Source organism: Hippopotamus amphibius, chromosome 12 (assembly GCF_030028045.1).
Source record: "Hippopotamus amphibius kiboko isolate mHipAmp2 chromosome 12, mHipAmp2.hap2, whole genome shotgun sequence".
NCBI classification, from domain to species: Eukaryota; Metazoa; Chordata; class Mammalia; order Artiodactyla; family Hippopotamidae; genus Hippopotamus; species Hippopotamus amphibius.
Window position 1 is genome coordinate 69,311,520 of NC_080197.1, and position 22,960 is coordinate 69,334,479.

The window sequence follows — 22,960 nt, forward strand, 5'->3', positions numbered from 1 at the left end:
CTCAGAATGAGCCAGATTTGGTCAAAGTCAATGAACATTAAGTTCTTTTGAAGTGATCGTGGACAGATAGGTCACTGTGAAATGCTCAGTAATTCAGAAGAGCCAGAACACTCACTTTCTCTCATCCTAAATGTACAAGGATGTAGGAAATGACTTGATGTGAACAGAGTACACACTAGCTTTATGTGCAATGAGAAAAAGTCAAAGGCTGGCATGAATTTGGCTTCATTCAGGGCGTATTGATAAAGTTCTTGAGCTAGCAGAGCAAGATGGGAGAAATTTCATTTCTTGTATTGGTAGAGAACGGGATATATTAAATTTTTAAAAACCAAGAGCCATGTTCAGATTAGCAGAAGTTAAAAAAAAATAGTAGTTCAGATAAAATAAATAGCTTACTTTCTGAACTGTTAGATGTTGGCCTGATATTGCAGGAACAACCTTCCTCAACGCCTGATAGAGGTTCGTGTGGGTCCCAGTGGCCTCAGAACACGGGGAGCAGCTGTCTTGTCGCTGGGAGTGTTGTGGCCCTGCTCCTCATTTTTCATTGTACGTGTACAATCTGCGTGCAGTAATCTGACATCATCGACTGGCTTGCTTCATTTCTTTTGGGAGCATATTTACAAGCAGCTTGTGGTTAACCCTTTCAATGCCTGTGAGAGGTTTGTGGTTTTGTTAACATCAAACAAAAAAAAGAAGGAAGCTTAACTGATTCTGCCTGTAGAAAAGTCACTGACTGAGCAACAAGGCAACCCTCTTCTAGTACATATTTAATTAAAAAAACAATTAAGTATCCAAGGAGCTTTACTGTGACCACATCAGGAGGATCTTTGCCTTTATGGGAGGGAGACGAGGGGGGAATCCGGGAGTTATTCTCCCTTATAGTAGGAAAAGATTAAGAAGTTGAGAGACAATTTCCAGTGTTGCTTACCAAGTTTAGGCCAGTTGTTCTAAGAGGCAGTTATCTGTCTGCAGGCTGGTGGGGCAGGGATGGAGAAGGCGGATGTAAGCAGTAAGATTAAGGTGATTTGAGCTCATGCAAGGAGAGTAGTCTCACATCCTAGGAGCCTAGAGAAGAATTTAGTTTATCTCTCAAGTCCAAATTTAAATTTTAAAGATAATACAAGTGTAAAGGATACAAGATACACATCTCTAATAGGTCTCATTTTATAGTCAAGGGCTTTAATAAAAAACAACGGAGTACTGAGGCTTGGAATGGGGCTATTTTCATGAATATGAAAAGTCTGAGAAATATTCAAGTCTGAGAAACTTGAATTCCCAGATTTCCCTGTAGCCTGTAAACTGGCAGAGGTTTTCTTACTTGTTAAAGAAGAACCTCTCTCTTGCTTTTCCTGATAAACTTGGAGAAGTACAAGCATGATTCTCTTTAAAAAATGCAATTGGACTTCAGATTTAAAATGTCTATTCTTTGAAAGATGTTGCTGTAGAATAAAAAGATGCAAAAACAATTATTGGAAAGAAAGAGATGAACTTACGCTTTGTCACCAAAGATTTGAATATTAAGAACTTAACTATAACTAAGTGATTGATTCCATGTAGGTCCTTGGTAGGAGGTCTTTTGGGGACTCTGTCTAGATAATTTGGATAATCTCTGCATCATCGTGGAACTCAGGAATATAAATACAAGGAGATTATTTTCTTATGAGCCAAAACATCTTTCCTTTTTGTGTGAAGAATAGCTTGCAAACTGAACTGATTATTTCTGGTAATTTTGTTAATAAGTTTTGCATATGTAACCAACATAGGCCTCAACATACAGACAAGGACATTGTGTCTCACTCCATTTATACCTAGAAGGAAGTGCCTCTGGTTCAGATATGTCTTTTTTTTTTTTTTTTTTTGCAAAAGGTGAGAAACTGTGTTACTGTGTGAGTACTTAAGGATGCCATTGCTACGATATATTCATTTAATTTCATGCAGCTGAGAATAAAAGCAGATCTTGAAATATACCCTTGTTTAATAGGAGGCAAATAAGATGAAAAAGAACATTATGTTAATTTAAGAGACATGGAGGGAACTTTGAGAATTGATAGCATTTGGGTAAGTTGCCTGTGCATTTTTAAATGAATGGGGCACAGAGACTAATAAAGTGAACTGGAGAAAATTTGATGTCAGGCTACTTTTGTGAGTCGCTTGGATTTAATTTTGCCATCGCAGGTCCTCTTTATGCAAGGAGCACTAAGATAATTGATTGATCTCCTGACTGATGCACATAATTATTGAAAACTATTGGAGGATCAGAGGAAAAAGCCAGAGTAAAGAAAAAAAAAATACATGGAGAGAAAGGAAAGACTAGAAAGTATAATTCTCCTAGCTTTTCTGAAGGAATACTGAAAAGAAATCTTAACAAAATCAATTTGCAATCATTTGAAGAGAAGAGGTTTTTTAAACTGGGTAGCTTGACTTCATAAAGGACAAATCCTGTCATACTAATCTAATCTTCTGAGATGGAAATGAAAGGCTGGATAGATCAAGGAGAAAGATTTATATGTAATTCATTTAGATGGTGGAATGCTTTAGATATGATAGTGTATGGTATTTCTATCAGCCCTTACATTGCTGCCTGAGATAGTGGACATCAGAGGCTTGTTGTTCACCTGAGGACAAATCTAAGGCTGAGTTCAAGCCCAGTGTTACTTATATTTCTATCCGTAGTCTGGTATTTGGATTAAAATGCATGGGTGTTTAATTTGCTTACTGCACAGAGCTGGTGGGAGAACCGACAAAGAAAGAGATAAGTAAAAAGAAGCTTAAAAAATGTAGCTGTCCAGCCACACTGCACCTCTGTTCTCATCATTCCTATGACACATTCTACACCTCGTGTTATCATTTAACTTAAGACAGCCTTCAATTATTCTGTGTATTTTGATCTTATCTTCCAGTTGGCTCACTTTGAAGATGAGGGTGATGACTTATACTTTGTTTCTACTTCCCCCAGCACCTGATGGGCATTTAATGAATATTTGACTGATTAACAAACAACTAATAAGATCATAAAGAACTGGTTGTATGATGTCCAATAAAAGAATACTGTAGGGTGATAACATGGACCAAATTCATCACTAGTTGGCAGTACAACTGTGCTAGTAGATGGGTGCATAAGGGTGAAGCTTAAGAACTCATGAAAACGATCTCTGTACTATGCTAGGCAGGGGTTAGACTTTTACCTGATAACTATGATCATTCTGTGGTTCACAGTTAAAACAGGAGGTGTAAATGGTTCAGATAGGAGCCATAGAGATGATTCAAGGAAGCTTGAGGATGTGTGGTGCGGTGGTTGAGTGAGTACACGCTGAAGTTAGGTCCAGCTAGATTCTCAAACCAGCAGTGACCTTGGGTGGGTTACTGAACTTCTGTAAAGCTCACTTTCTCTGCTGATGAAACAGAGAGAGCAATAGGGCATACTTCATATGGATATGAGAGTTAATTGACATAATACGTGAATAGTACACTGTAAACTCAAATACTGTAATAAGAAACATAATAAATGAGAAATAAAGGGTGTTTAAGCTAAGGAAGAAAAGGCCGAGAGTAAGTGTAATTGTAACCTTTATACACAAAACAAATCACAAACCATCGTCCAAGTTGACATTACCTTAATTTAGTTCGATAAAATTTTTGAGGGCCTTTCACTGAAGAAAATGTGAGAGTCAAAGGGCTTCATCTGCAGCATGATGGAATCGAGATAGACATAGGGAAGATGTTCTGAAAGCCAGGATTGATGGACTCACTGGCCTGTGTATCTGAGGAAAATGTGTAATTTTCTTTGAAGGCTTGGAAAATAATCTAGTTTCACTTCACATTCTCCTAAACTGATTTAACTGTGGTCCTATTCTGAGCTGGACTAGTGTCTTCTCAAACCACTCTGGTGAATATGTCTTCTTTGAGATCTGGGCTGGCATTATTTTTTTTATTTTTATTTTTTAAAAATTTATTTATTTATTTTATAGGCTGTGTTGGGTCTTTTTTGCTGTGTGTGGGCTTTCTTTAGTTGCGGTGAGCTGGGGCTACTCTTCGTTGTGGGTTGTGGTGCGCGGGCTCCTCATTGTCGTGGCTTCTCTTGTTGCTGAGCACGCGCTCTAAGCGCATGGTCTTTAGTAGTTGCGGCACATGGGCTCAATAACCGTGGCTCACGGGCTCTAAAGCGCAGGCTCAGTAATTGTGGCGCAAGGGCTTAGTTGCTCCGCAGCATATGGGATCTTCCTGGGGCAGGGATCAAACCCATGTCCCCTGTGTTGGCAGGCGGATTCTTTAACACTGCGCCACCTAGGAAGCAGGCTGGCATTATTCAGTAGAGAGTTTAAGCTGTGCTTGCCCAGGGTCAATGTACTGGCACCTTTCAGCAGTACCGAATTAGCATCCAAATGTCATTGCTGGGCCATCGGGATCCGCCATTTTGTTTTTGTTAGCGTGGATCAGGATTCATAGCAGCTGATGTGAGCCTGACAGGTGAGTGGCTTTACTGCCAGGTCGAAAGATAATGAGACCATGCAAGAATCATACTTGTCTGGGATGACTCATCTATAGGCAGAGGCCCCACTGTGAAGATCCTAGATGAGAGATTAATAAGTGCCAGCCTCTGATTGTAACAACGGCTCTGTACTCCAGAGAGTCTGATGAGGATGGGTGAAAGGCTAAGCTCCGAGCTTCGTTCTGTTTGAGATGCCAATTGTCATTTTCTTTTAAAGAGCTCTTTTTCCTGTTCACATGCTTCTATCAAAGGAAACATATTTAGGTGAAATGTATGAACTATAGAAATGTAGGAGACTATTGGATGTGGTTTAAAAACAAACAAACACACTTCAAAATGAGAATGTATAAATGGGCCATTCCTTTACTTGTCCAGTTCTTATTTTCAGGAGAGATCTTGCCAACTTTGATACCTCCCTCGAGTGCTGCCTGCTGCTCATCCCTGCTTGGCCAATATTCCAGAGTCAAGTTGAGATACTGACAGCATTTCAGCTAGCCAAGGCCCCAGAGGGGAGAATGGAAACACTGGCTGGGCAAAATGTGTAGGCCAGTTAGGACATTCCAGTGGGATCTTTATCTGTGGAACTAGAACTGTGGGCAAAGAGCGTCAAAGAAGGAAGAAGCCTCAACCCGGGCTGCAGTGCCCGTTACAGCAGTGACAAGGTGGCCAGTGATATTGGCAGGGGTGGTACTGCTGCATCAGCGGGGCGCTGGGCCAGAGACAGTGGGACCCTGGGCTGTGTTGGAAGCGGCCAAGTATTCCTTCTGTGTACAGATAGAGAAATAGACAAGTGTTTTCTAGAAACGTGGACAGGACTGTGTGGTTCTCCCTCTGGCAGGTTAGGCATTGGGTGTCTGTTCCAGCCGATGGTGTTGCATACTCCACGAGACTTCATATACCCACGCCTCCCAGAGCTTGAGGGAAAGAAAATGAAGGATAAGCATTTAGGAACTCTGAACTCTTAAAGAGCCATTTTTAGTGCTTTTAACCAGCAGGCACAAATGAGGCATAGCAAAAGTGAGAGTTGAATAATTCCAGAAAAGGAGAGCAATTTTCAGTATAAAGTGAACAAAGAAAATCTCAAATAAACTTAGATGTAACCAATCAAACACTGGACACCATTTTTACCTTTTTGCAGGCCAGGCATACTGGGTTCTGAACAATGAGTCTAGGGAGAGGCTGAGGGCTGATAGGACTGCACTTAACCTTGTACACTGCCTGCCTCAGGTAGCAAGCTGCAAGAAACCTATTTTAGACCAAATAACCCACTCGGTGTGATTCAGATGCAGGGGTTTGATACAGTAGTGGACAAAGCCATGTAAACTTCTCACTGTTAAGGGTAGGAAAGGGATGTCCAGTTTCCGCTTGCATCTGCAGATAGAGGGAGCAGGGTCCAGCATCAAGGGTATTGACAGTGTGTCCAAAACTGTGCAAAATAGTTGAAGGTTCTGAGTAGGGCTCCGCATCCGATAGAGACTAGAATAAAAGTCAGGACGCGTGGAAGAATTTGGTTGGGCACATGGTGAGTCTGTGAAGGAAGAAGGCTTCTTCTGGGCGGGCACATCTACACCCAGCCAGGCTCATATCAGGTGCTCCAAATACTGGCTTTGGAGCAGCCCAATCAGCTTTATTTATTTTTTTATTTTTTTTAATGATGCTATATTTATTGATTGACCTTATGCAACTACAGCTAAATTCAGCTCTATGAAAAATTGTGAAGGAGGTTGAGAAGCACCACAAATTCAGTGCCCCAAACTTAGTGATCTCAAACCTAATCTTCCTCCTGTCTTCCGGAGTCTATGGGTACCCCCCTTATCTACTCTGTCTCTTAAATAAGAAATCGCCTCAAGGCTGGGACCATGCTCATTTGTCTTCGTGTCCCTATGGCCCAGCACAGTGGCAGATAGGTAATATACAATCAATAAATAGAGGAAATAGAAGTTATTGGAAGAACACTTCTACAAACTTCCGTGACTGGAGCCACACAGTTACTTGAATCTGTGCCCTATACACTTTTCTTTTCTTTCTTTTCTTTTTTCTTTTTTTTTTTTTGAGGAACTGTTTCTGCTCTTATCTGAGGCTAACGCTTCCACTTGCACATTACATCCCATCTCCTCTCATCTACTCAAAGGTATCCCCAGTCAGCTTTAGAAGATGTTCTTGGTGAGGATAGGATGTGGCCAGTCCCAGTTTAAAGGTTGGAAGGCATGCTTGGTGGCGAAAATTCTAAGTCCTGCTGTTGAGTGAGGCTGAGCTAGGCAGGTGCTGACAAGCTGTTGAAGATGTGTGTGTATGTGTGTGTGTATATATGTATATTTTTTAATCTGCCTGTATGCAATTTTATTTTCATTTCTGGAGCCCTTCAAAATGCGATGCCTGTTTTAGACAGAGGACCAAATTGCTTTGGCACAAGTGAATAATTTCAGAGCTGCGTTGATTGTGAACAGCCGTCCTTGGCTTTATGTGAGGAAGGAGCGATCAGTTTCTCAATCCAGGGACCTGGGGAGATGGGTCACTGGGTGTTCGCTGAGAAAAACTTTCTCAGGAAACTTCTTTCTGCCGCTGGAGGTGATGGCTTGTAAACATGTGCCAAATGAGCATGTTTGGTCCAAATTCTATAATAAATTCACCGATGCTTCATCTTTCTACATAGAGCAGGGACAGAAGGACAAAGAACATTTTGTTTTCCAGGTATCTCTTGAAGAGACCCACATGAATGAACATAATCACTGCATTTATAACCAGTGCTTTGTTGTTTTCAGCAACAGATAAGGTACCAACACTCTCAGCTTGATCAAATATAAAATGCCTTTCCTACCCACGCCCTCTCCCAGGCACCTCCCCCATTCTCTACTCCCATTGGTACATGAATGTGATGCTCTGAGCAAATACATATGGAGAGATGGGAACATTAATGTATTTGAGAGAAGCATCAACATCCTCACTCTGAAAAATGCTGCTGGTGTGTCAAGCACCGTCACTGGCCTGTACTTGACTCTGTTCTTTGATAATGATCACAGTTCTTCTGTAAACTCTACCCTCTCAGCCTGAGTTACATGGAAAGATTTTGATGGCATAGGCAGTTTTAGATTTTGGATTTAGTGTTTCATACCTAATTAAAACATTTTTGTTTTCCCTTGGTTGTGTGGTTTAGTTTTACAATGCCCTTCTTTTTATATATGAAATGCCCTTTTTTAAATCTATGAGATGCCCAGATCTAATTCGTGTTGAACATGCTTGATTTTGTAAACTTGTCTAAATATAGTCTGATATTGATAATTCTAATTAATGCTGTTAGTTTAATATTTATACCATTTTTTTCCAACTTTTCCTCTTCCCCTACTTTCCTCACTTGCATTTACTTAAAAGTACATTTATTCAGCCACAGAACGTAAGTGTTGCTGAACTTCTCAGCTCACTCTTCTAAAGGAAAGAACCTCAATAAAAATACAGGTTGGTCTACCTGAGAGTTGTTTTGATGTGCGAGAGGAATTTTAATTTAACATGAAATGCAATAGTCTTGTTATGATTTTGGTATCTTGATACCTTCTAGAGGAGCACAGGCACATTCTGAATGTTCTCTTGGTATTATTCTCCAGGCCTTTTGCTCCCTGACTTAATTCTTTAATTCACTCATGTATCTTAGGGAGAGGGAATTGGCCTTTTTATTCTTCTCCTCTTATTGCCCTGTCTATTGCTTGTAAGCTTTCTTCTTGCTATAAAATTGTCTCTGAGACCTAGAATAGGAAGAACCTTGTAGACATTCTCAAAGTGAATACTTTTAGTTTGTTTCTCAGCTGTGGCTTAAATTCAGCGATTGAAGCACATCCAAGAGGGAGACTCAGGGAAGAAAATAGGACAAAATTCAAGGAGAAAGCGAAATTATCTTCTGAAAGAACAAATAAGAAAAAGGATGCTGGCTTCTGAGGGAGTTGTTTCGTTATCCAGAATGGCCCTTAGACTAGCTCAATCTGCTTGCATATCTGTTCATGAGCTTTTGAAAACCCAGACTGTTCTCCTTTGTGTGCAAGGGTTTCCAGAGAATGAATCTGGCATTTCACTGGCAGGGAAGATCATGATTCTCCAGCAGTAAGCTTCCTGTGTGTGTTTCAGGCATGATATTTCTCGTTAATGGCGAGGCTGGAGAACATCGGGTGTTTTTTTCTTTCTTGCAGGGCATTTGCTCACAAAACGGACACTATCCAAACCCACCCTAAATAGCTACCACCAGCCTTAGTCACCTGAAAAAAAAATGATGATTGGAATCAGAATTTATAGTCGCCAAAGAGGAGTTCTCTTGGAGTTGTGGGGGAAGAGAAAATCCTCTCCTCATGTTGGGAGAGGAAAGAGATTTTGTCCCCATATTCTGCTTCTGCTTTGTGCTCAGTGTGGAAGAAGTAGAGAAGAAATACCCAGGACTAACCCAGCATGGGTGACCTTGACCTCTTAGCCCATCATTTCTACACTTGCCTTCTGAATCTGGTGGCAGTCTAGAAAGTTTTCAGTGAAAGCCTAGCGGTTCTTGCCTTTGAGCAAATACAGATCCTCCTTAAGAGCTGAATTTAGAAGGAAAACAGAAGGATTTTGTTACTCATACACTAGGAGGAAGGATGAGGAGAAAAATCAGATTTATTTAATCTGAAATTACTTTAATGTCCTAGCAGGCTCATAATCCCTATGATATTATAAATTGCTAAGATTTGAGTAGTGTGAGAGACTTAAAATACTAGAAAAATATATTATCAATTTGATAGCCAACAAAAATAAACTAGATTTAAGAATTATCTGGTTGTAACATCAGTTGCCGCATTTTTAAATTGAGGTGTAATTGACGTAATATTATCTTAATTTCGAGTGTACAATATAATGATTCCATACTTGTAAACACTGTGAAATGATCACAGTAAGACTCATTACCATTTGTCACCATACATATTACAAAACTTTTTTCCTGTGATGAGAACTTTTAAGATTTACTCTCTTAGCAAATATGCAACATTTTTGCTAATTATTAACTATAATCATTATGTTGTATTATTATTATAACTGTAGTCATTATGTTGTAAATTACATCCCAATGACGTATTTATTTTATAACTGGAAGTTTGTACCTTTGACTCCCTTTACCAATTTCACCCACCCCTGTCCTCTGCCTTTGGCAACCACCAATCTGTTCTCTGTATCTATGAGCTTGGACTTTTTGTTTGTTTTGATTTGATTTGTTTGTTTTGTTTTGTTTTAGAGTCCACATATAAGTGAAATCATATGGTATTTGTCTTTGTCTGATTTATTTCACTTAGCATAATGCCCTCAAGGTCCATCCATGTTGTCACAAATGGCAAGATTCCATTCTTCTTTATGGCTAAGTAATACAGAAGCAAAAATAAAGTGGTACTACATCAAAGCTTCTGCACAGCAAAGGAAATCATCACCAACATGAAAAGGCAATCTACTGAATGGGAGAAATATTTGTAAATCATATATCTGATAAGGGTATAATATCTAAAATACATAAAGAACTCATAAAACTCAATAGCAAAAAACCAATAAATATGATTAAAAACTGGGCAGAGGACTTGAATAGACATTTTTGCAAAGAAGACATGCAGATGGCCAACAGGCATGTGAAAATATGCTCAGGTCACAAATAATCAGGGAAATGCAAATCAAAACCACAATGAGGTATATAACCTCACAACTATTAGTGTTGTTGAAGATGTGGAGAAAAGAGAACCCTCATGCACTGTTGGTAGGAGTGTAAACTGGTACAACCATTATGGAAAACAGTATGGATATTCCTCAAAATATTAAAAATTTAGAACTACCATATGATTCAACAATTCTACTTCTGGGTATTTATCTGAAGAAAATGAAAACACATACTAGAAATGATACATGACCCCCCCCCGCCCCCAATGTTCATTGCAGTATTATTTACAATAGCCAAATACGAATGCAACCTAAGTGCCCATTGATGGATGAATGGATAAAGATGTGAATACAGACACGAACACACACAATGGAAAATTACCACATTTTAAAATTCAACAAATATTTACTGAGAGTCCACTGTGGGGCCAGGACCCATTCTAGGTGCTGAGTTACAGCAATGAACAAATAAATTGGTCCCTGCTTTCATGGTGTTTACACTCTAGCTGGGGAGAGGCATATGTTCATGATAAATATATCACATCGTCTGTTCGATGGTGATAAATGCTATGGCAAAAAGCAGAAGTGGAGCAGGATAAGGGGCTCAGGCCTGCCTGCAACGGGAGAGGGTGGCTGTCATATTGCGTTGTAGGGGCAGGCTTGGGCTTTGTTGAGAAGGTGAGGTTTTTAGTAAAGACTTGAACCAGGTGTGTGTGTTAGCCCTATGGGTACCTGGGTAGCTGGAGAAAGTGTTTCAGGCAGAGGAAATAGTTTGAGTAAAGGTCAGAAGCAGGAATGAGTATATTTAAGAGCAGTTGGCATGCTTGGAGGAGAGCGAGAGGGAGAGCCAGAGGATGTGGGATCTGAGGGGCAGTGGGGTCCAGATTAAAGGTGTTGGCTTTTTTCTTTTTAGTGAGTTGGGAAGCCATTGAGGGTTTGGGGCAGAAGGTAACATCTTATGATTTAAGCTTTAAAAGGATCACCCTGCTTCTTTGTTGACATAGACTGTGGGAGACTGGGGCAGAGGCAGGGAGGTCAGTTAGCAGGTTCTTTCAGTGATGGGTGAGGGATGAGGGTGGCTCAAACAAAGTGGGTGAAAAAAGACTGTGTTCTAGATACCTGTTGAAGGTCAAACAGTCAAGATGTCCTGACTGATTGAATTCCAGGGGAAAAGAGGAGTTGGCAGTGGAAGGATAGAGCTGCCTTGAACTGAAATGGGAAAGGCCGACTTCACTTTTGGAAATGTTGGAGGTGTTTCAAAGATGTCCAAGCGGAGCTGTAGAATAGGTAGTTTGATGTAAAAGTTGGAAGTTTTGGAGAAAGAAGTGTGAGAGTGATTAGCATAGAAATGGGATTTAAAGAGGCGACTGAATGAGATTTCCAAGAAGGTGAATGTCGATAGAAACAAAATGGACCAAGGGTTGACCCTGGGGCAGTCCAGCTTCAAAAGGTCAGAAAGAAGAAGAGGAACCAACAAAGGAGATGGAAGAACAGCAACCAGTAAGGTAGGAGGAAAGTCAAGAGAATGTGAAGCCCTGGAAACCACAGGAAGAAAGCATATCTAGGAGCAAGTGATTACCCAAGTCAAAAGCTGCAGATGGACATTAGAGTTGGCAATACCAAGGTCACCACTGCCTTTCACAAGATGATCTCTAGAGGAGTAGTGGGGTCAAAAGTCTGATTGGGGTTAGTGCAAGAGAGAAGGGGAGGATAGGAACTGGAAGAAGGAAGTATAGATGATGCTCTCATGGAATTTTCTGCAGAGAGGAGTAAAGCAACTGCTACACTTTCTGCCTCTCTGGCTCGCTCCAAGGTGGATCCCTCTCACATTTTGTAAAAGTGCACAGCTCTTCAGGCATACCTTATTTCTGTGAAGTTAAAATGTACCATCAGCATAGAAGTCTGGAACCAAGTGAGACCATCAAGGTCATTTCAGTTCATCTCCCACCTGACAAAGGAATCTTCTTTATAATATTAATACAACAAACATTTAAATTTTTTTCATGTGCCACCTAGGAATCCAAAGATGAATAAGGCACAGTTCCTGCCCTTGAGAAACATACATTTTTTAATGGGATGACGCAGGTGTGTATGCTTCCCATGAGAAAAGGGTACCCTCATGTTGGTAGGAATGTAAATTGGTACAGCCACCATGGAAAACAGTATGGAGGTTTCTCAAAACACTAAAAATAGAACTACCGTGTGACCCAGCAGTTCCACTCCTGGGTGTATATGTGAAAAAAACCAAAAACGCTAACTCAGAAAGATACATGCACCCCAGTGTTCATAGCAGCATTGTTTACAATAGCCAGAATATGGAAGCAACCTAAGTGTCTATCAACAGATCAATGGACAAAGAAGATATGGTGTATATATACAATGGAATAATACCCAGCCATAAAAATTAATGAAATCTTGCCATATGTAGCAACACAGATAGACTTGGAGGGTATTATGTTAAGTGAGATGTCAGCCAGAGAAAAACGAATACTGTATGATATCACTTATATGTAGAATCTAAAAAATATAGCAAACTAGTGGATGTAACAAAAAAGAAGCAGACTCACAGATATAAAGAACAAACTAGTGGTTACCATTGGGGAGGCAGGAAGGGGTAATATAGGGGTAGAGGATTAAGAGGTATAAACTATTGTGTATAAAATAAGCTACAAGGACATATTGTAAAACATGGGAAATATAGTCAATATTTTATAAAACTGTAAATAGAGTATAACTTTTAAAAATTGTGAATCACTATATTGCACACCTGCAACATATAATATTGTAAATCAACTATTTTTCAATTTTAAAATTTTAAATAAATAAATATTATGATAGAGGCATGTATAAAATATTGTGAAAGCACAGGGGAAAGAGAACTAACTTGACCTGGGGGAAGGTAGAAAAGACGATATTCATAAAAGACTGGCATTTGAATTAGGTCTGAAAGATGAACATGACATTTTCTACATGGAGTGCTGGGGAGAATCCCTTTATCAGATAATAATCCAGTTCCTGTCTGAATGTTTGTAGCGCCAGAGAGCTCCCTACCTTAGGAGGCCCATTTCATTTTAAATAGCTACAATTGTTGCAAATGTACTCTCTACATTGAGCCAAGCAGTGCCTTTTACTATTTCTGTTCATTGGTCCCAGTTTCCTCTTCTGGAACTAATGGGCAGAAACTTATCTTTCTATGATATGTCATTTTTATATTTGAAAATAGATACCATGTGCTCTTTCAAGTCATCTCTTGTCCATGTTGAAAAAAGGGAAATGGATAAAGTCTCCAGTTGGGTTCCCTGAGAAGCTGATCTGAGACTAAGTTAGTGGATAGGAGGTTTAGGAGGGAAGGCTCTTGAGATCAAAGGAAGGGAAGATTAGGCAGGAGTGGGCAGAGGGAGAAATTCAGGTGTGATGGAGTATTCATGGAACCTTGTGGGAAGTTCTGAAGATAGGCTCATCCTTCAGAGTTGTCCAGAATTGGGGCAAAAGGACTAGGTCTTTAGACTCTATGACCACCAGTCATTCAGTGCACTCTACCCCAGGAAGGGAATGTGACTTCGGGCACAGTGGTTCTCTTCAGCTGACATGGTTCCCAAAGTGGGCTGGCAGCTGAAACCAATTGTGAGGGGCACTGCCAGCAGCTGGGGCAGCTAAGCCTTTATGTCTGACGTGGATCTGTAAGGGATCTCAGCAATGCAGAAGAAGAATTTCCTGTACTGCTAATTCTTTAGGCAGCTATTTTCTGAGACAGTTAATAAAATGAAAAAAGTACCTGTTTTTGTTTCTTCTTATTAGCAAATAAACACCCTGAACATCAATGTGATGAGGTACACCAGAACAGTTCTAGACTGATGGCGTCTAATGTACAATCATACCTTACCTGTGCTAACTGTGCCTATCAGTCATGGTAACCCTTTATCTGGGACTGCTTTAAAGATACTCTCAAGGCAGGTTGAAGAAGTACATTCACGCAATAAATTTGACTGGGAATCTTCCAGAGGAGGAGACTGCTCCAAGGACCCCTGCACATAACATTCTGTAATGACATTAGGAGATAAAAATGTAAGTGGAAAAGTGTAGTGAGCTGAATTATATCGCTGTCCTTCATCCTAGAAGATGCTGCTTCTTGTGGTGATCACAATGCATGCTGGGAGCCTGCAAAGATGAATGCTTGGCCACCAGTCCTTTCCACTCCATGCACACATGAAGATTGCTCTTTGATTTGTGGCTGTGACCATAATTTGCAAAGCCTGTCACTGCTTACAACTTATAGTTAGCACAAAGCTTTGTTGAAAAAGAGCTGTTCCATTCCCGATTGCTCTACACCAGATTGATGTGTCAACTAAATTAATAATGCTGGACCACTCCTTATACCGGGAAACATTTGCCCAAGCTGTAACTCTGTCTCTTGATTCCTGTTTGGTTTCATTAACCTCCTCTTGCTGCCACAGGTAAAATGGCCATGTAAGGCATCCTTATTTAACGAAGCATTGGCAAGATAATATGGTTGCACTGGGCATTGATGGGAGCAGAGGAACTGGAAAAAGGATGATTGTGGAGGATGAGAGAATTAGAAGGTTAGATGAGGATGTAGTGGGCGTAAGAATATCAATTTTTCTCTTTTCTTACTTTTACCATATGTTAGGTTTCTTCACATAGTAGCTGGCAGTTTCTTTAGGAGCTCATTTATCATTGTGAGAGAGTTTTAAGAGAAGACTAAGGAGGAGAGGGTCAGGTTTGGTATATAGTAGATTGATTATCTTTTAAATTCAATCTCATTAGCATGGCTCATTTACTATGGACCCCCATGGGTTTTCTTTCAAGGCTATCTCTAGCTGTGTATTTGAACCAGCTCTGGTATCATTGTAGGTGGAGCTTTATGGGTATTCAAGAACCTCCTTTTGATATGTTCATTTATCATAGAATGGGTACACTTGCTTTGTGCATTTCAAGGTACATTTGGAAGCTTTCATCACTTTGATATATGTCCACTGGGCTGGTGAAAACTCAGTCGATGATACCTCTCATTTGAGAATCTCCCAAATTCCCTAATTTAGCTGAAAGTAACAAGGAAAACAAGTGGCTGTCTCTTTCGACTGATAACCACTCTGGGTGAGTTGTTCTGTCAAAGGCCTTTCTTTCCTGTTGTTGTGGTTCTCTGTGGGCCCCTGACAAGTCTTGTCATAATTAAGCTTTATTGTCCTGGAGTCTTACTATATCCTAAGACCTAAGGATGAGGTCAGCTTCACCTGAAGAGCAGTACATACTTGCGTTGAAGTAGAAGACCAGGAGCAAGGGCTGGCCACACATGAAAGAGTTGTTCTATTCTGAATTAATTTCCATTCCCTCCCCACCCATTCTCAGGGCCCTACCCTCTCTACTTCTCTGAATTCCATGTGGCTACGGGGCTCCTCTTTGAGTGTATGTTTAAGCCAGGGGAGGTAACCATTACAAGCACCATTTTACCCTTAGTAAAAGGAGTTGCCCCCAAATGACTAAGCAGCAACTATTTCATTCTGGGTCGCTTGTGGGATATGTGAAGCGTTCAAGCCACGTGAAGCACATACAGCTCTGGCAGAGCCTCGAGGGGCTGGCAGCTTTGGTTGCCAAATCAGGGTCTTTGGACACCAGCTGGATATTTCCCAGCCTGAATTTTTTTCAATAGTGGGTGCCCAAAAAATACTCAGCAATTTCTCAGCTGTGCAACAATATGTTCCTGAACTAAGAAATCACTGCCTCATTTCGTTTAAAAGCCTGATCTCTTGCAACCGTACTTTGAAGCTCTAGTTTGGGGGATAAAAAAGAACTGCCTCTTTGAATTAAAGACACAACTTTGTTAGCTTTTATTGTAATAAAATGGAGTTGAACCATCAGATAGGAGATAGGGACCACTGACCAAGAAAAAAGATGCCATTACCCAGGAGGAAGTCACGGAAAAATGGGCTGAAAGAGAAGGACAAGGCTGAGAGGGTCTTCATTTTGTGGTTTCATATTCTTATAGCTGTCAGATCAAGATAAAATGCAGGGCTTGACATCGCCGAACAGCAGGTGAAATACAGCTTAAAATGGGAGAAATTTATAATGGCTTCCTCCTCAAAAGGTGGGAGAAAATGTAAGATGCTTAGAATTGACAGAGGGTCATGTGTAATACACAGGTCAGATGGAGACCTGTGGCATGATATAGGTAAGAGAAAGAACAATCCTTTGTATGTTGTTCTTAGATAAAGTTTAATCCTATATGACCTGGAAGACTAGTCATTCTAACTTGTAGCTTACATAAACTATTTGTGCCTTACTCTAACCTACATACCTCATTATCAGAGTAGAAGACAGAGAGAAAACTCCATGTGCTATTCATTTAACAGTTATGTCTTTATAGAAAATACACTGAACAAATCTTGTACTACAGTGTGCTTCCCTACTAGCCATACCTGAGTACCACCCACCTCCTGGGCCACTAGAGGTAGATTTAAGGGCAGATTGATGGCATTTTGGATTATTCACTCCAACTGAGCGATAACACATCCACAGTTGATAAATCCGAAAGGCTCGAGAAATGGAAAGTATGTGTTTGTATTTATGTGACTCACTTGACAGCAAAACCTGACCTGAACTGACAGGAGGCCACTTACGGTCTTTTTCCTGCTTTATGTGACTCTTTATCCTGCTTTATATGACTCCTATGTTTTGCTCTAGAAATACTAACATATTTGATTTTAGGAAGCTGCCCAAGGCTCTGCAGCAGCCCCAAGGATTTCAGACAAGGAGAGTATAGACCCATGTTGATTTTCCCGAGAGAAAGGTTTTAGGAAGCAAAGTTTAACAAATATTTGCAATTCAAACATATCCTATTTTAAAGGCATTATGTGGAAAAAGTAAATAATGAACAAAATCTTTGTATCCAACTGGTTCAAACTCTCCCTCACCATCTTTGTTTTGATTTTTCTCTCTCTTTTTCTTTCTTTGTGTTCACTACTCTAGGATGAATCCTCAATGTTCTTCCAGTTTGGCCCATCGATTGAACAGCAAGCTTCCGTGATGCTCAACATCATGGAAGAGTATGACTGGTACATCTTCTCTATCGTCACCACCTACTTCCCTGGCTACCAGGACTTTGTAAACAAGATTCGCAGCACCATCGAGAATAGCTTCGTGGGCTGGGAGTTAGAGGAAGTCCTCCTGCTGGACATGTCCCTGGACGATGGAGATTCTAAGATCCAGAACCAGCTCAAGAAACTTCAAAGCCCCATCATTCTACTTTATTGTACTAAGGAAGAAGCCACCTACATCTTCGAGGTGGCTAACTCAGTAGGGCTGACTGGCTACGGCTACACGTGGATTGTGCCTAGTCTGGTGGCAGGGGACACAGACACAGTGCCCTCGGAGTTCCCCACCGGGCTGATCTCTGTGTCCTATGATGAATGGGACTATGGCCTCCCTGCCAGAGTGAGGGATGGAATCGCCATCATCACCACCGCTGCTTCTGACATGCTGTCTGAACACAGCTTCATCCCTGAGCCCAAAAGCAGCTGTTACAACACCCATGAGAAGAGAATCTACCAGTCCAATATGCTGAACAGGTGAGTGTGGGAGGTCAGAGGAGAGCTTCCATGACTGGGTTGGAGGTTCAGAAACTGCGGGAGGAGCAGTTCAAGATGTCTGAGGTGGAAGGCTGGCCACTGGGATGGCGATGGTTCATGACGGTGGGAGCTCTCTGTGCTGTGTTCCTGTTCTAAGAAATACAGAACAGCTCCCCCTTCTTGACCACTTCCCACGTGCCAGGTCTTACTCTAAATGTTTTGTGTGTTCGACCTCATTTAACCTTCAAGGCAACGACTCTTATTAGGCAGCTTTTAAAAATTGCTTGCATTTTACAATTGGCTTGTAGTTGTAAATTGTGCGAAGTCACGCAGAAAGTAAGAGGTTCAGTTTGGAGGTGATCCCAGGGCTCTCTGATGGCTACACACCTGATCACTGTGAAAGACGAGACAGGCATAGCAATGAGGGGAGACCAGCCCCCTTCCCTTCGGGATGCTGCCATACGGAGAGGGAACGGGGACTAGAGAACCCCGGTCTGTAGGCACGTGAAGGAATTTGTCCCTTGGTTTTCAAGCTGCCTTTGCGTCTCCTCTCTGTGCCTTAAGATTAAGTGAGGGTGCTGCTGTAGCGGTGACTTTTATGGTTGCTCTTAGTCTGGCTTATTGAATGAGAAGACGGTGTGGGTGGAATTCTGCTCCCCTGACCTCACCTCAGAATCCAACTATGACGGCACCACATCCTCTTAGGGGCCATTGTGTGATAGTGTGGGGTAGAAGATTCTACACAATACTTTTGTGTTTTTGTTATTTGTATAAAACTGCCACATGCATACACTGCAAAAATTCAAACAATATAGAAGAGGTCACAAAAGAAAGTAAAAATGACCTTAAATCTGACTAACCAGAAACAATCATTGTTGAAATAAGTGACCATCTTTCTAGATATCTCCCTGTTCATGTATGCCTACATGGAGATAAATCTGTAATTTTACATAAATGGAAATATAACCAGACACTGTTCAGTAATCTGCCTTTCACTCAGCAGTGTATTTTGGGTATCCATGTTGCCTTTATTATGAACTATGTCAGAAATATAGAAAGATATTGAGAAAAACTTAATACATACTCGGGTACCCACCATCCAGCTTAAGAAATAAAATATTAGGAAGTGTACTCCAGGGAGGTTGAAATACATGTAGAGGCGGTTGCATATGTACCTGCTTATACTAGTTTAACTTCTGGAAGGGACTTGGACTCTATAGCCTCTTGACTAAGCTCCTAATTCAGGATTTTAGTTGGCACTAAAAGTCGTTTTACTGTGGCTGCATCCGTGATCCAGTCCTGATATTTCCTCGCCTTGAACTCTGCTCTCTCTGCCGTCCCTGATTATCCCCACTCATTGGTATAGACTGTCTAGGTTTTCTTCCTGCCTCCCTGGTAATTCTGTCTCAGCACCCACCGGCATGCTTCTTCCTTTACACATTTCTTAAATATTGGTGCTTCTCAGGGTTCTGTCCTAGACCTCTTTTCTTTCTCTCTCTCTCTCTCTCTCTTTTTTTTGGCCATGCCACATGACTTGCGGGGTCTTAGTTCCCCAACCAGGGATCAAACCCAAACCCAGGCCCTTGCCAGTGAAAGCACGGGGTTATAACTGCTGGACCACCAGGGAATTCCCTAGACTCTCTTCTTTTCTCATCTGTTGCCAAGAACACAGTCAATGTCTGTAAGTTCCCCCAAACTGACATCTCTGGCTGAAACCTCTCCCTTGAGCCCCATGTCTGTCTCTCTAACTATGACCACATCTGTTCCTTTGGATGCCACAGGCCCTAGAACTTACCATATCCAAAGCCACACTGTTGTCTCCTCTCCCATCAACCCTCCCACCCTCTTCTAGCCAAATTGGCACCACGTATAAAGGGGACATTCTGTTACCCAGTTTCCTAAAATAAAAATGTCTAAGGTGTCCTTGATGCCATAGCCCTGACATCTCATAGCCAGTCATGACCTTGACAGTGGATTTTCCCTGGAGAGCTTTCGCTTATTTTCATCCCTGTGCCATAGCCTGGTCCACCTCTTCCTACCCGCATTGCTACAGGGCCTCTTAAATATCTTCTGGCTCCTAGTTCTGCTTCTTTTCAATCTCCTCTGCAGCCAGAGTGATCTAAAATGAAAATGTGATTTCATCACTCTCTTGCTTAATAGCTTTCAGCGGCTTTTCATTGCTCCTATAATAAAGTCTCATCTCCTTAATATGGTTTATAGAGTCTTCCACAGTGTGAGCCTTCCTAGCTTTCCAAAATTGTCTCGTGCCACTCTGTCCCTTCAACACCGCTTTCCTGCTGCACTGAACTTAGCATGTTCTCTCTCCCTTCCAGCTCCTACCACTGCCTTGAATGTGCTCTCCAGGTGCCCCTGCCCAGCCATACACAGATGCTCATGCCCTTTCACCTGCCTCCTTCGCTTCATCCCTCAGGATTCAGTCTTGGCATCCATTCCCCTGGAAGCTGAGCCCTAGACTAACATCACTTGGTTACACACCTTCCCTGCATCCTGTATCTTTCCAGTGAAGACGGTCGTCTTTATGTGCTTTATTATCTCTTTCCTGTAAGTTCTGTGAAAGCAGGGACCTTTGTGTCTTCCTCATTTGTGTGGCACAGGGAAGACATCTGGAGGGAGTGAATGCCATCCTCCAAGATGCTGAGCTGCCCAGTGCCTTCCTGCCTCATGGGAGCGTGCTTGTTCTGCTCCTCTTTGCAAGATAAGGGGCACTTCCTTTAAAAACTTACCATATATTTGGTTCTGTACATTCATGTGTTCTCCCCATTTTTAGTGTTAAATTCAAATTTGATTCAGATTATTTTCCCAAATATTTGTTCATTAAAACCAAAATGAACGAAAAGAGAACATCTGCCAAACAACACAGGAAAATCGAGTATTACCTTAGGGTCCATACATATGGTTCAGGAGTGCCTGCTTTTATCTTAAAACTTCCTCTGGGTAAGCAGTGATCTGAAGATAGTATCTTCCATTTGGCTTACTTCACATTAGACTATAAATGTTATCTCAGAAGACTGGTCTCTAACCACCATATCTCTGAAATCACAATAGGTTTTAACCTCTATCACCATCTCTTGTGGCCCTCCTCAGTCCTCTGTACTCCTTGCTCAGAGGTTATCATCAAGAGGACCACAAATGCCCACCTCCATCTTCTCAGGCCCAGGAGTCCTAAAAGGAACAAGGATGTTGTAGGACAGATTATTCCTACTTTGCTCGAGTACCAGTGCAGAGCAGAGAGAGAAAGTCCACCTTCCCTCAATTTCCCAAGTACATTGTGTAAAGGTCTCACCAAACTTATCAGAACACTCCTCAGCTAAGCTGTTTCCTCTATGAACCTTCTCCTCTGCCCCAGTTCCCAGCATCTTCCAGGCTTCTGTCTCTGACTGCCTGCTGGACATGTCCTCTGGGCTCTCTCCCCTGTCCATGGACCTGCATCCCTCGCTCTTCTCCATTGCCTTTTCCTTCCCCTCCTCCTAGATGCAGCTGCTCATGGTTCTAGAATCCAACCCTTAGCATCTCTTAGTATTTTAATATACTTTTCTATCAGGACCCAGGAAGGACTGGGGTTGACTCACAGGGACTCTAAGGACCACAGCACTCTACTCATCATTGAAATTCAGTTAGGCATCCTCAGAGCTCCTCCTCCTTCTCCTGGTCTGAAATCAGCTTCTCTCCCCACTGTGCACCGCCCCGCCCCGCCCCCCCCCCCCCCCCCACCAGAGCTCTGGTCTCACTAGGGTCACTCTTTTAAATAACAAACCAAGCAGCCACAGCATTTAGCCACAGCAGGAAATCTTGCAAATGAAATTGTTGCAAATGCTTAGCTGTTTCCCCGAGGAGGACTTTTCCTTTGGCCTGATGCTCATCTCCCAGCAGCAGCAGCAGCACCCCCAGGAAGGCTCCTCAGGATGTATCTGGGATCCAGCCCGGAATGGCACCGGGAATACAGAGTCAGGAAACGGCTTCTGCTCTCACCTGCTGAAAATCCAGTAGCCTTCACAGGTCCTGTCGTCTGTCCCCAGAAGCATTGCAAAGGGAGGAAAATCCCTCACTCATACCTGACCGGACTGTGGCTTTCTTTCTGCGTGAGGGAAGTTCCTAAGTCTGGATTTAGGGATCACAGACAGGAGGTTCTATGATATCCCTGAATCCCAAAGAGAGATACATATTTGAAGTGATTTACTTGTTAGTTACAGAAGGAAAAAAAAATTTTTAATGATATATAAGCATTCTGAGAGAGAATCCTTAAAATGACTATTTCGTTGACTGTCGAATGAATGTTACTTATCATGTATCCATCCCAATTCCTTACTGATAACTTCTTGGCTCCTGGAAGCTTGGCCCCCTAAATTTGAATTTCAGATAAATGATGAATTTTTTTTAGCATAAGTCTGTCCCAAATATTGCGTGGTACCTACTAATGTTAAAAGATAATTTGTTGTTTATCAGAAATTCAAATGTTACAGGGCTCCTAAATTATTATTATTATTATTATTATTTGCTAAGTATGACCATTCTACTTTGTATACTAATAAGAATTAATATTCTTTTAGGACTTTGTAGCATTCATTTATGCCTTATTAGTAAATGTAGTAGAGAACATTTACACCAAGACGTGCTGAGAGCATTTTATTCCAACTGGGAACTGTATTTGGTTGAAAGAGTTGGAGAATTTCTTATGCCATGTGTTCTTCAAGTGAAGGATCTTCTTAGTTCTCAAGAAAAATCTGAAAACCTTTGGGTACCAGATGACCTGAAAGTGTCTGGAAAGTGATCAAGCCAGTTGTCTAAACCCTTCCTTATCCCCCTGAGTTAGAGAAGAATTGGTAGCTGTTAGTAGGCGCACGTCTATATTTTCTCTTTATCACTTCCCTGGAGGAGCAGCTGACGGTGAGTTTCATTCTTAATGTGCCTCCAATACTTGGCCAGTGAGTTTCTCTCACTCAGATGGTGGTGCTCCTGCCACTCCCCTCTGGGCTGAGGACCCAGTGCTCTTACTTTTCACACACGGCAACTTTGGGGACTCGTAGAGAAGACAGTTGCTCTTTGAGATGGCTGGATCCCAACCTAGCAGACCTCTTGTGAATCTTGCCTAATTGTTTTCCCCTGCTGTCCTCAGGCTTCCTACCCGACAGCTGCCTCGCACTATCCCCCACCACCCCCAGATTCTTCCTTCCCCGTGGGAGTTGCCATCTCAGAAGGCCAGAATCCTCTGGTCCAGCCT

At 41.7% G+C, this 22,960-nt stretch overlaps 1 protein-coding gene across 1 annotated transcript in view; it reads left to right on the forward strand.

The window, feature by feature from the left end:
• The window catches only part of GRIN2B (glutamate ionotropic receptor NMDA type subunit 2B), a 298,073-nt gene that overhangs the window by 101,003 nt on the left and 174,110 nt on the right, over positions 1-22,960 (forward strand). Inside the window, exon 2 of the mRNA XM_057702074.1 lies at positions 17,123-17,721. Within this exon, the coding sequence (XP_057558057.1) occupies positions 17,123-17,721 (599 nt within the window). The remainder of the gene's footprint in view (positions 1-17,122; positions 17,722-22,960) is intronic.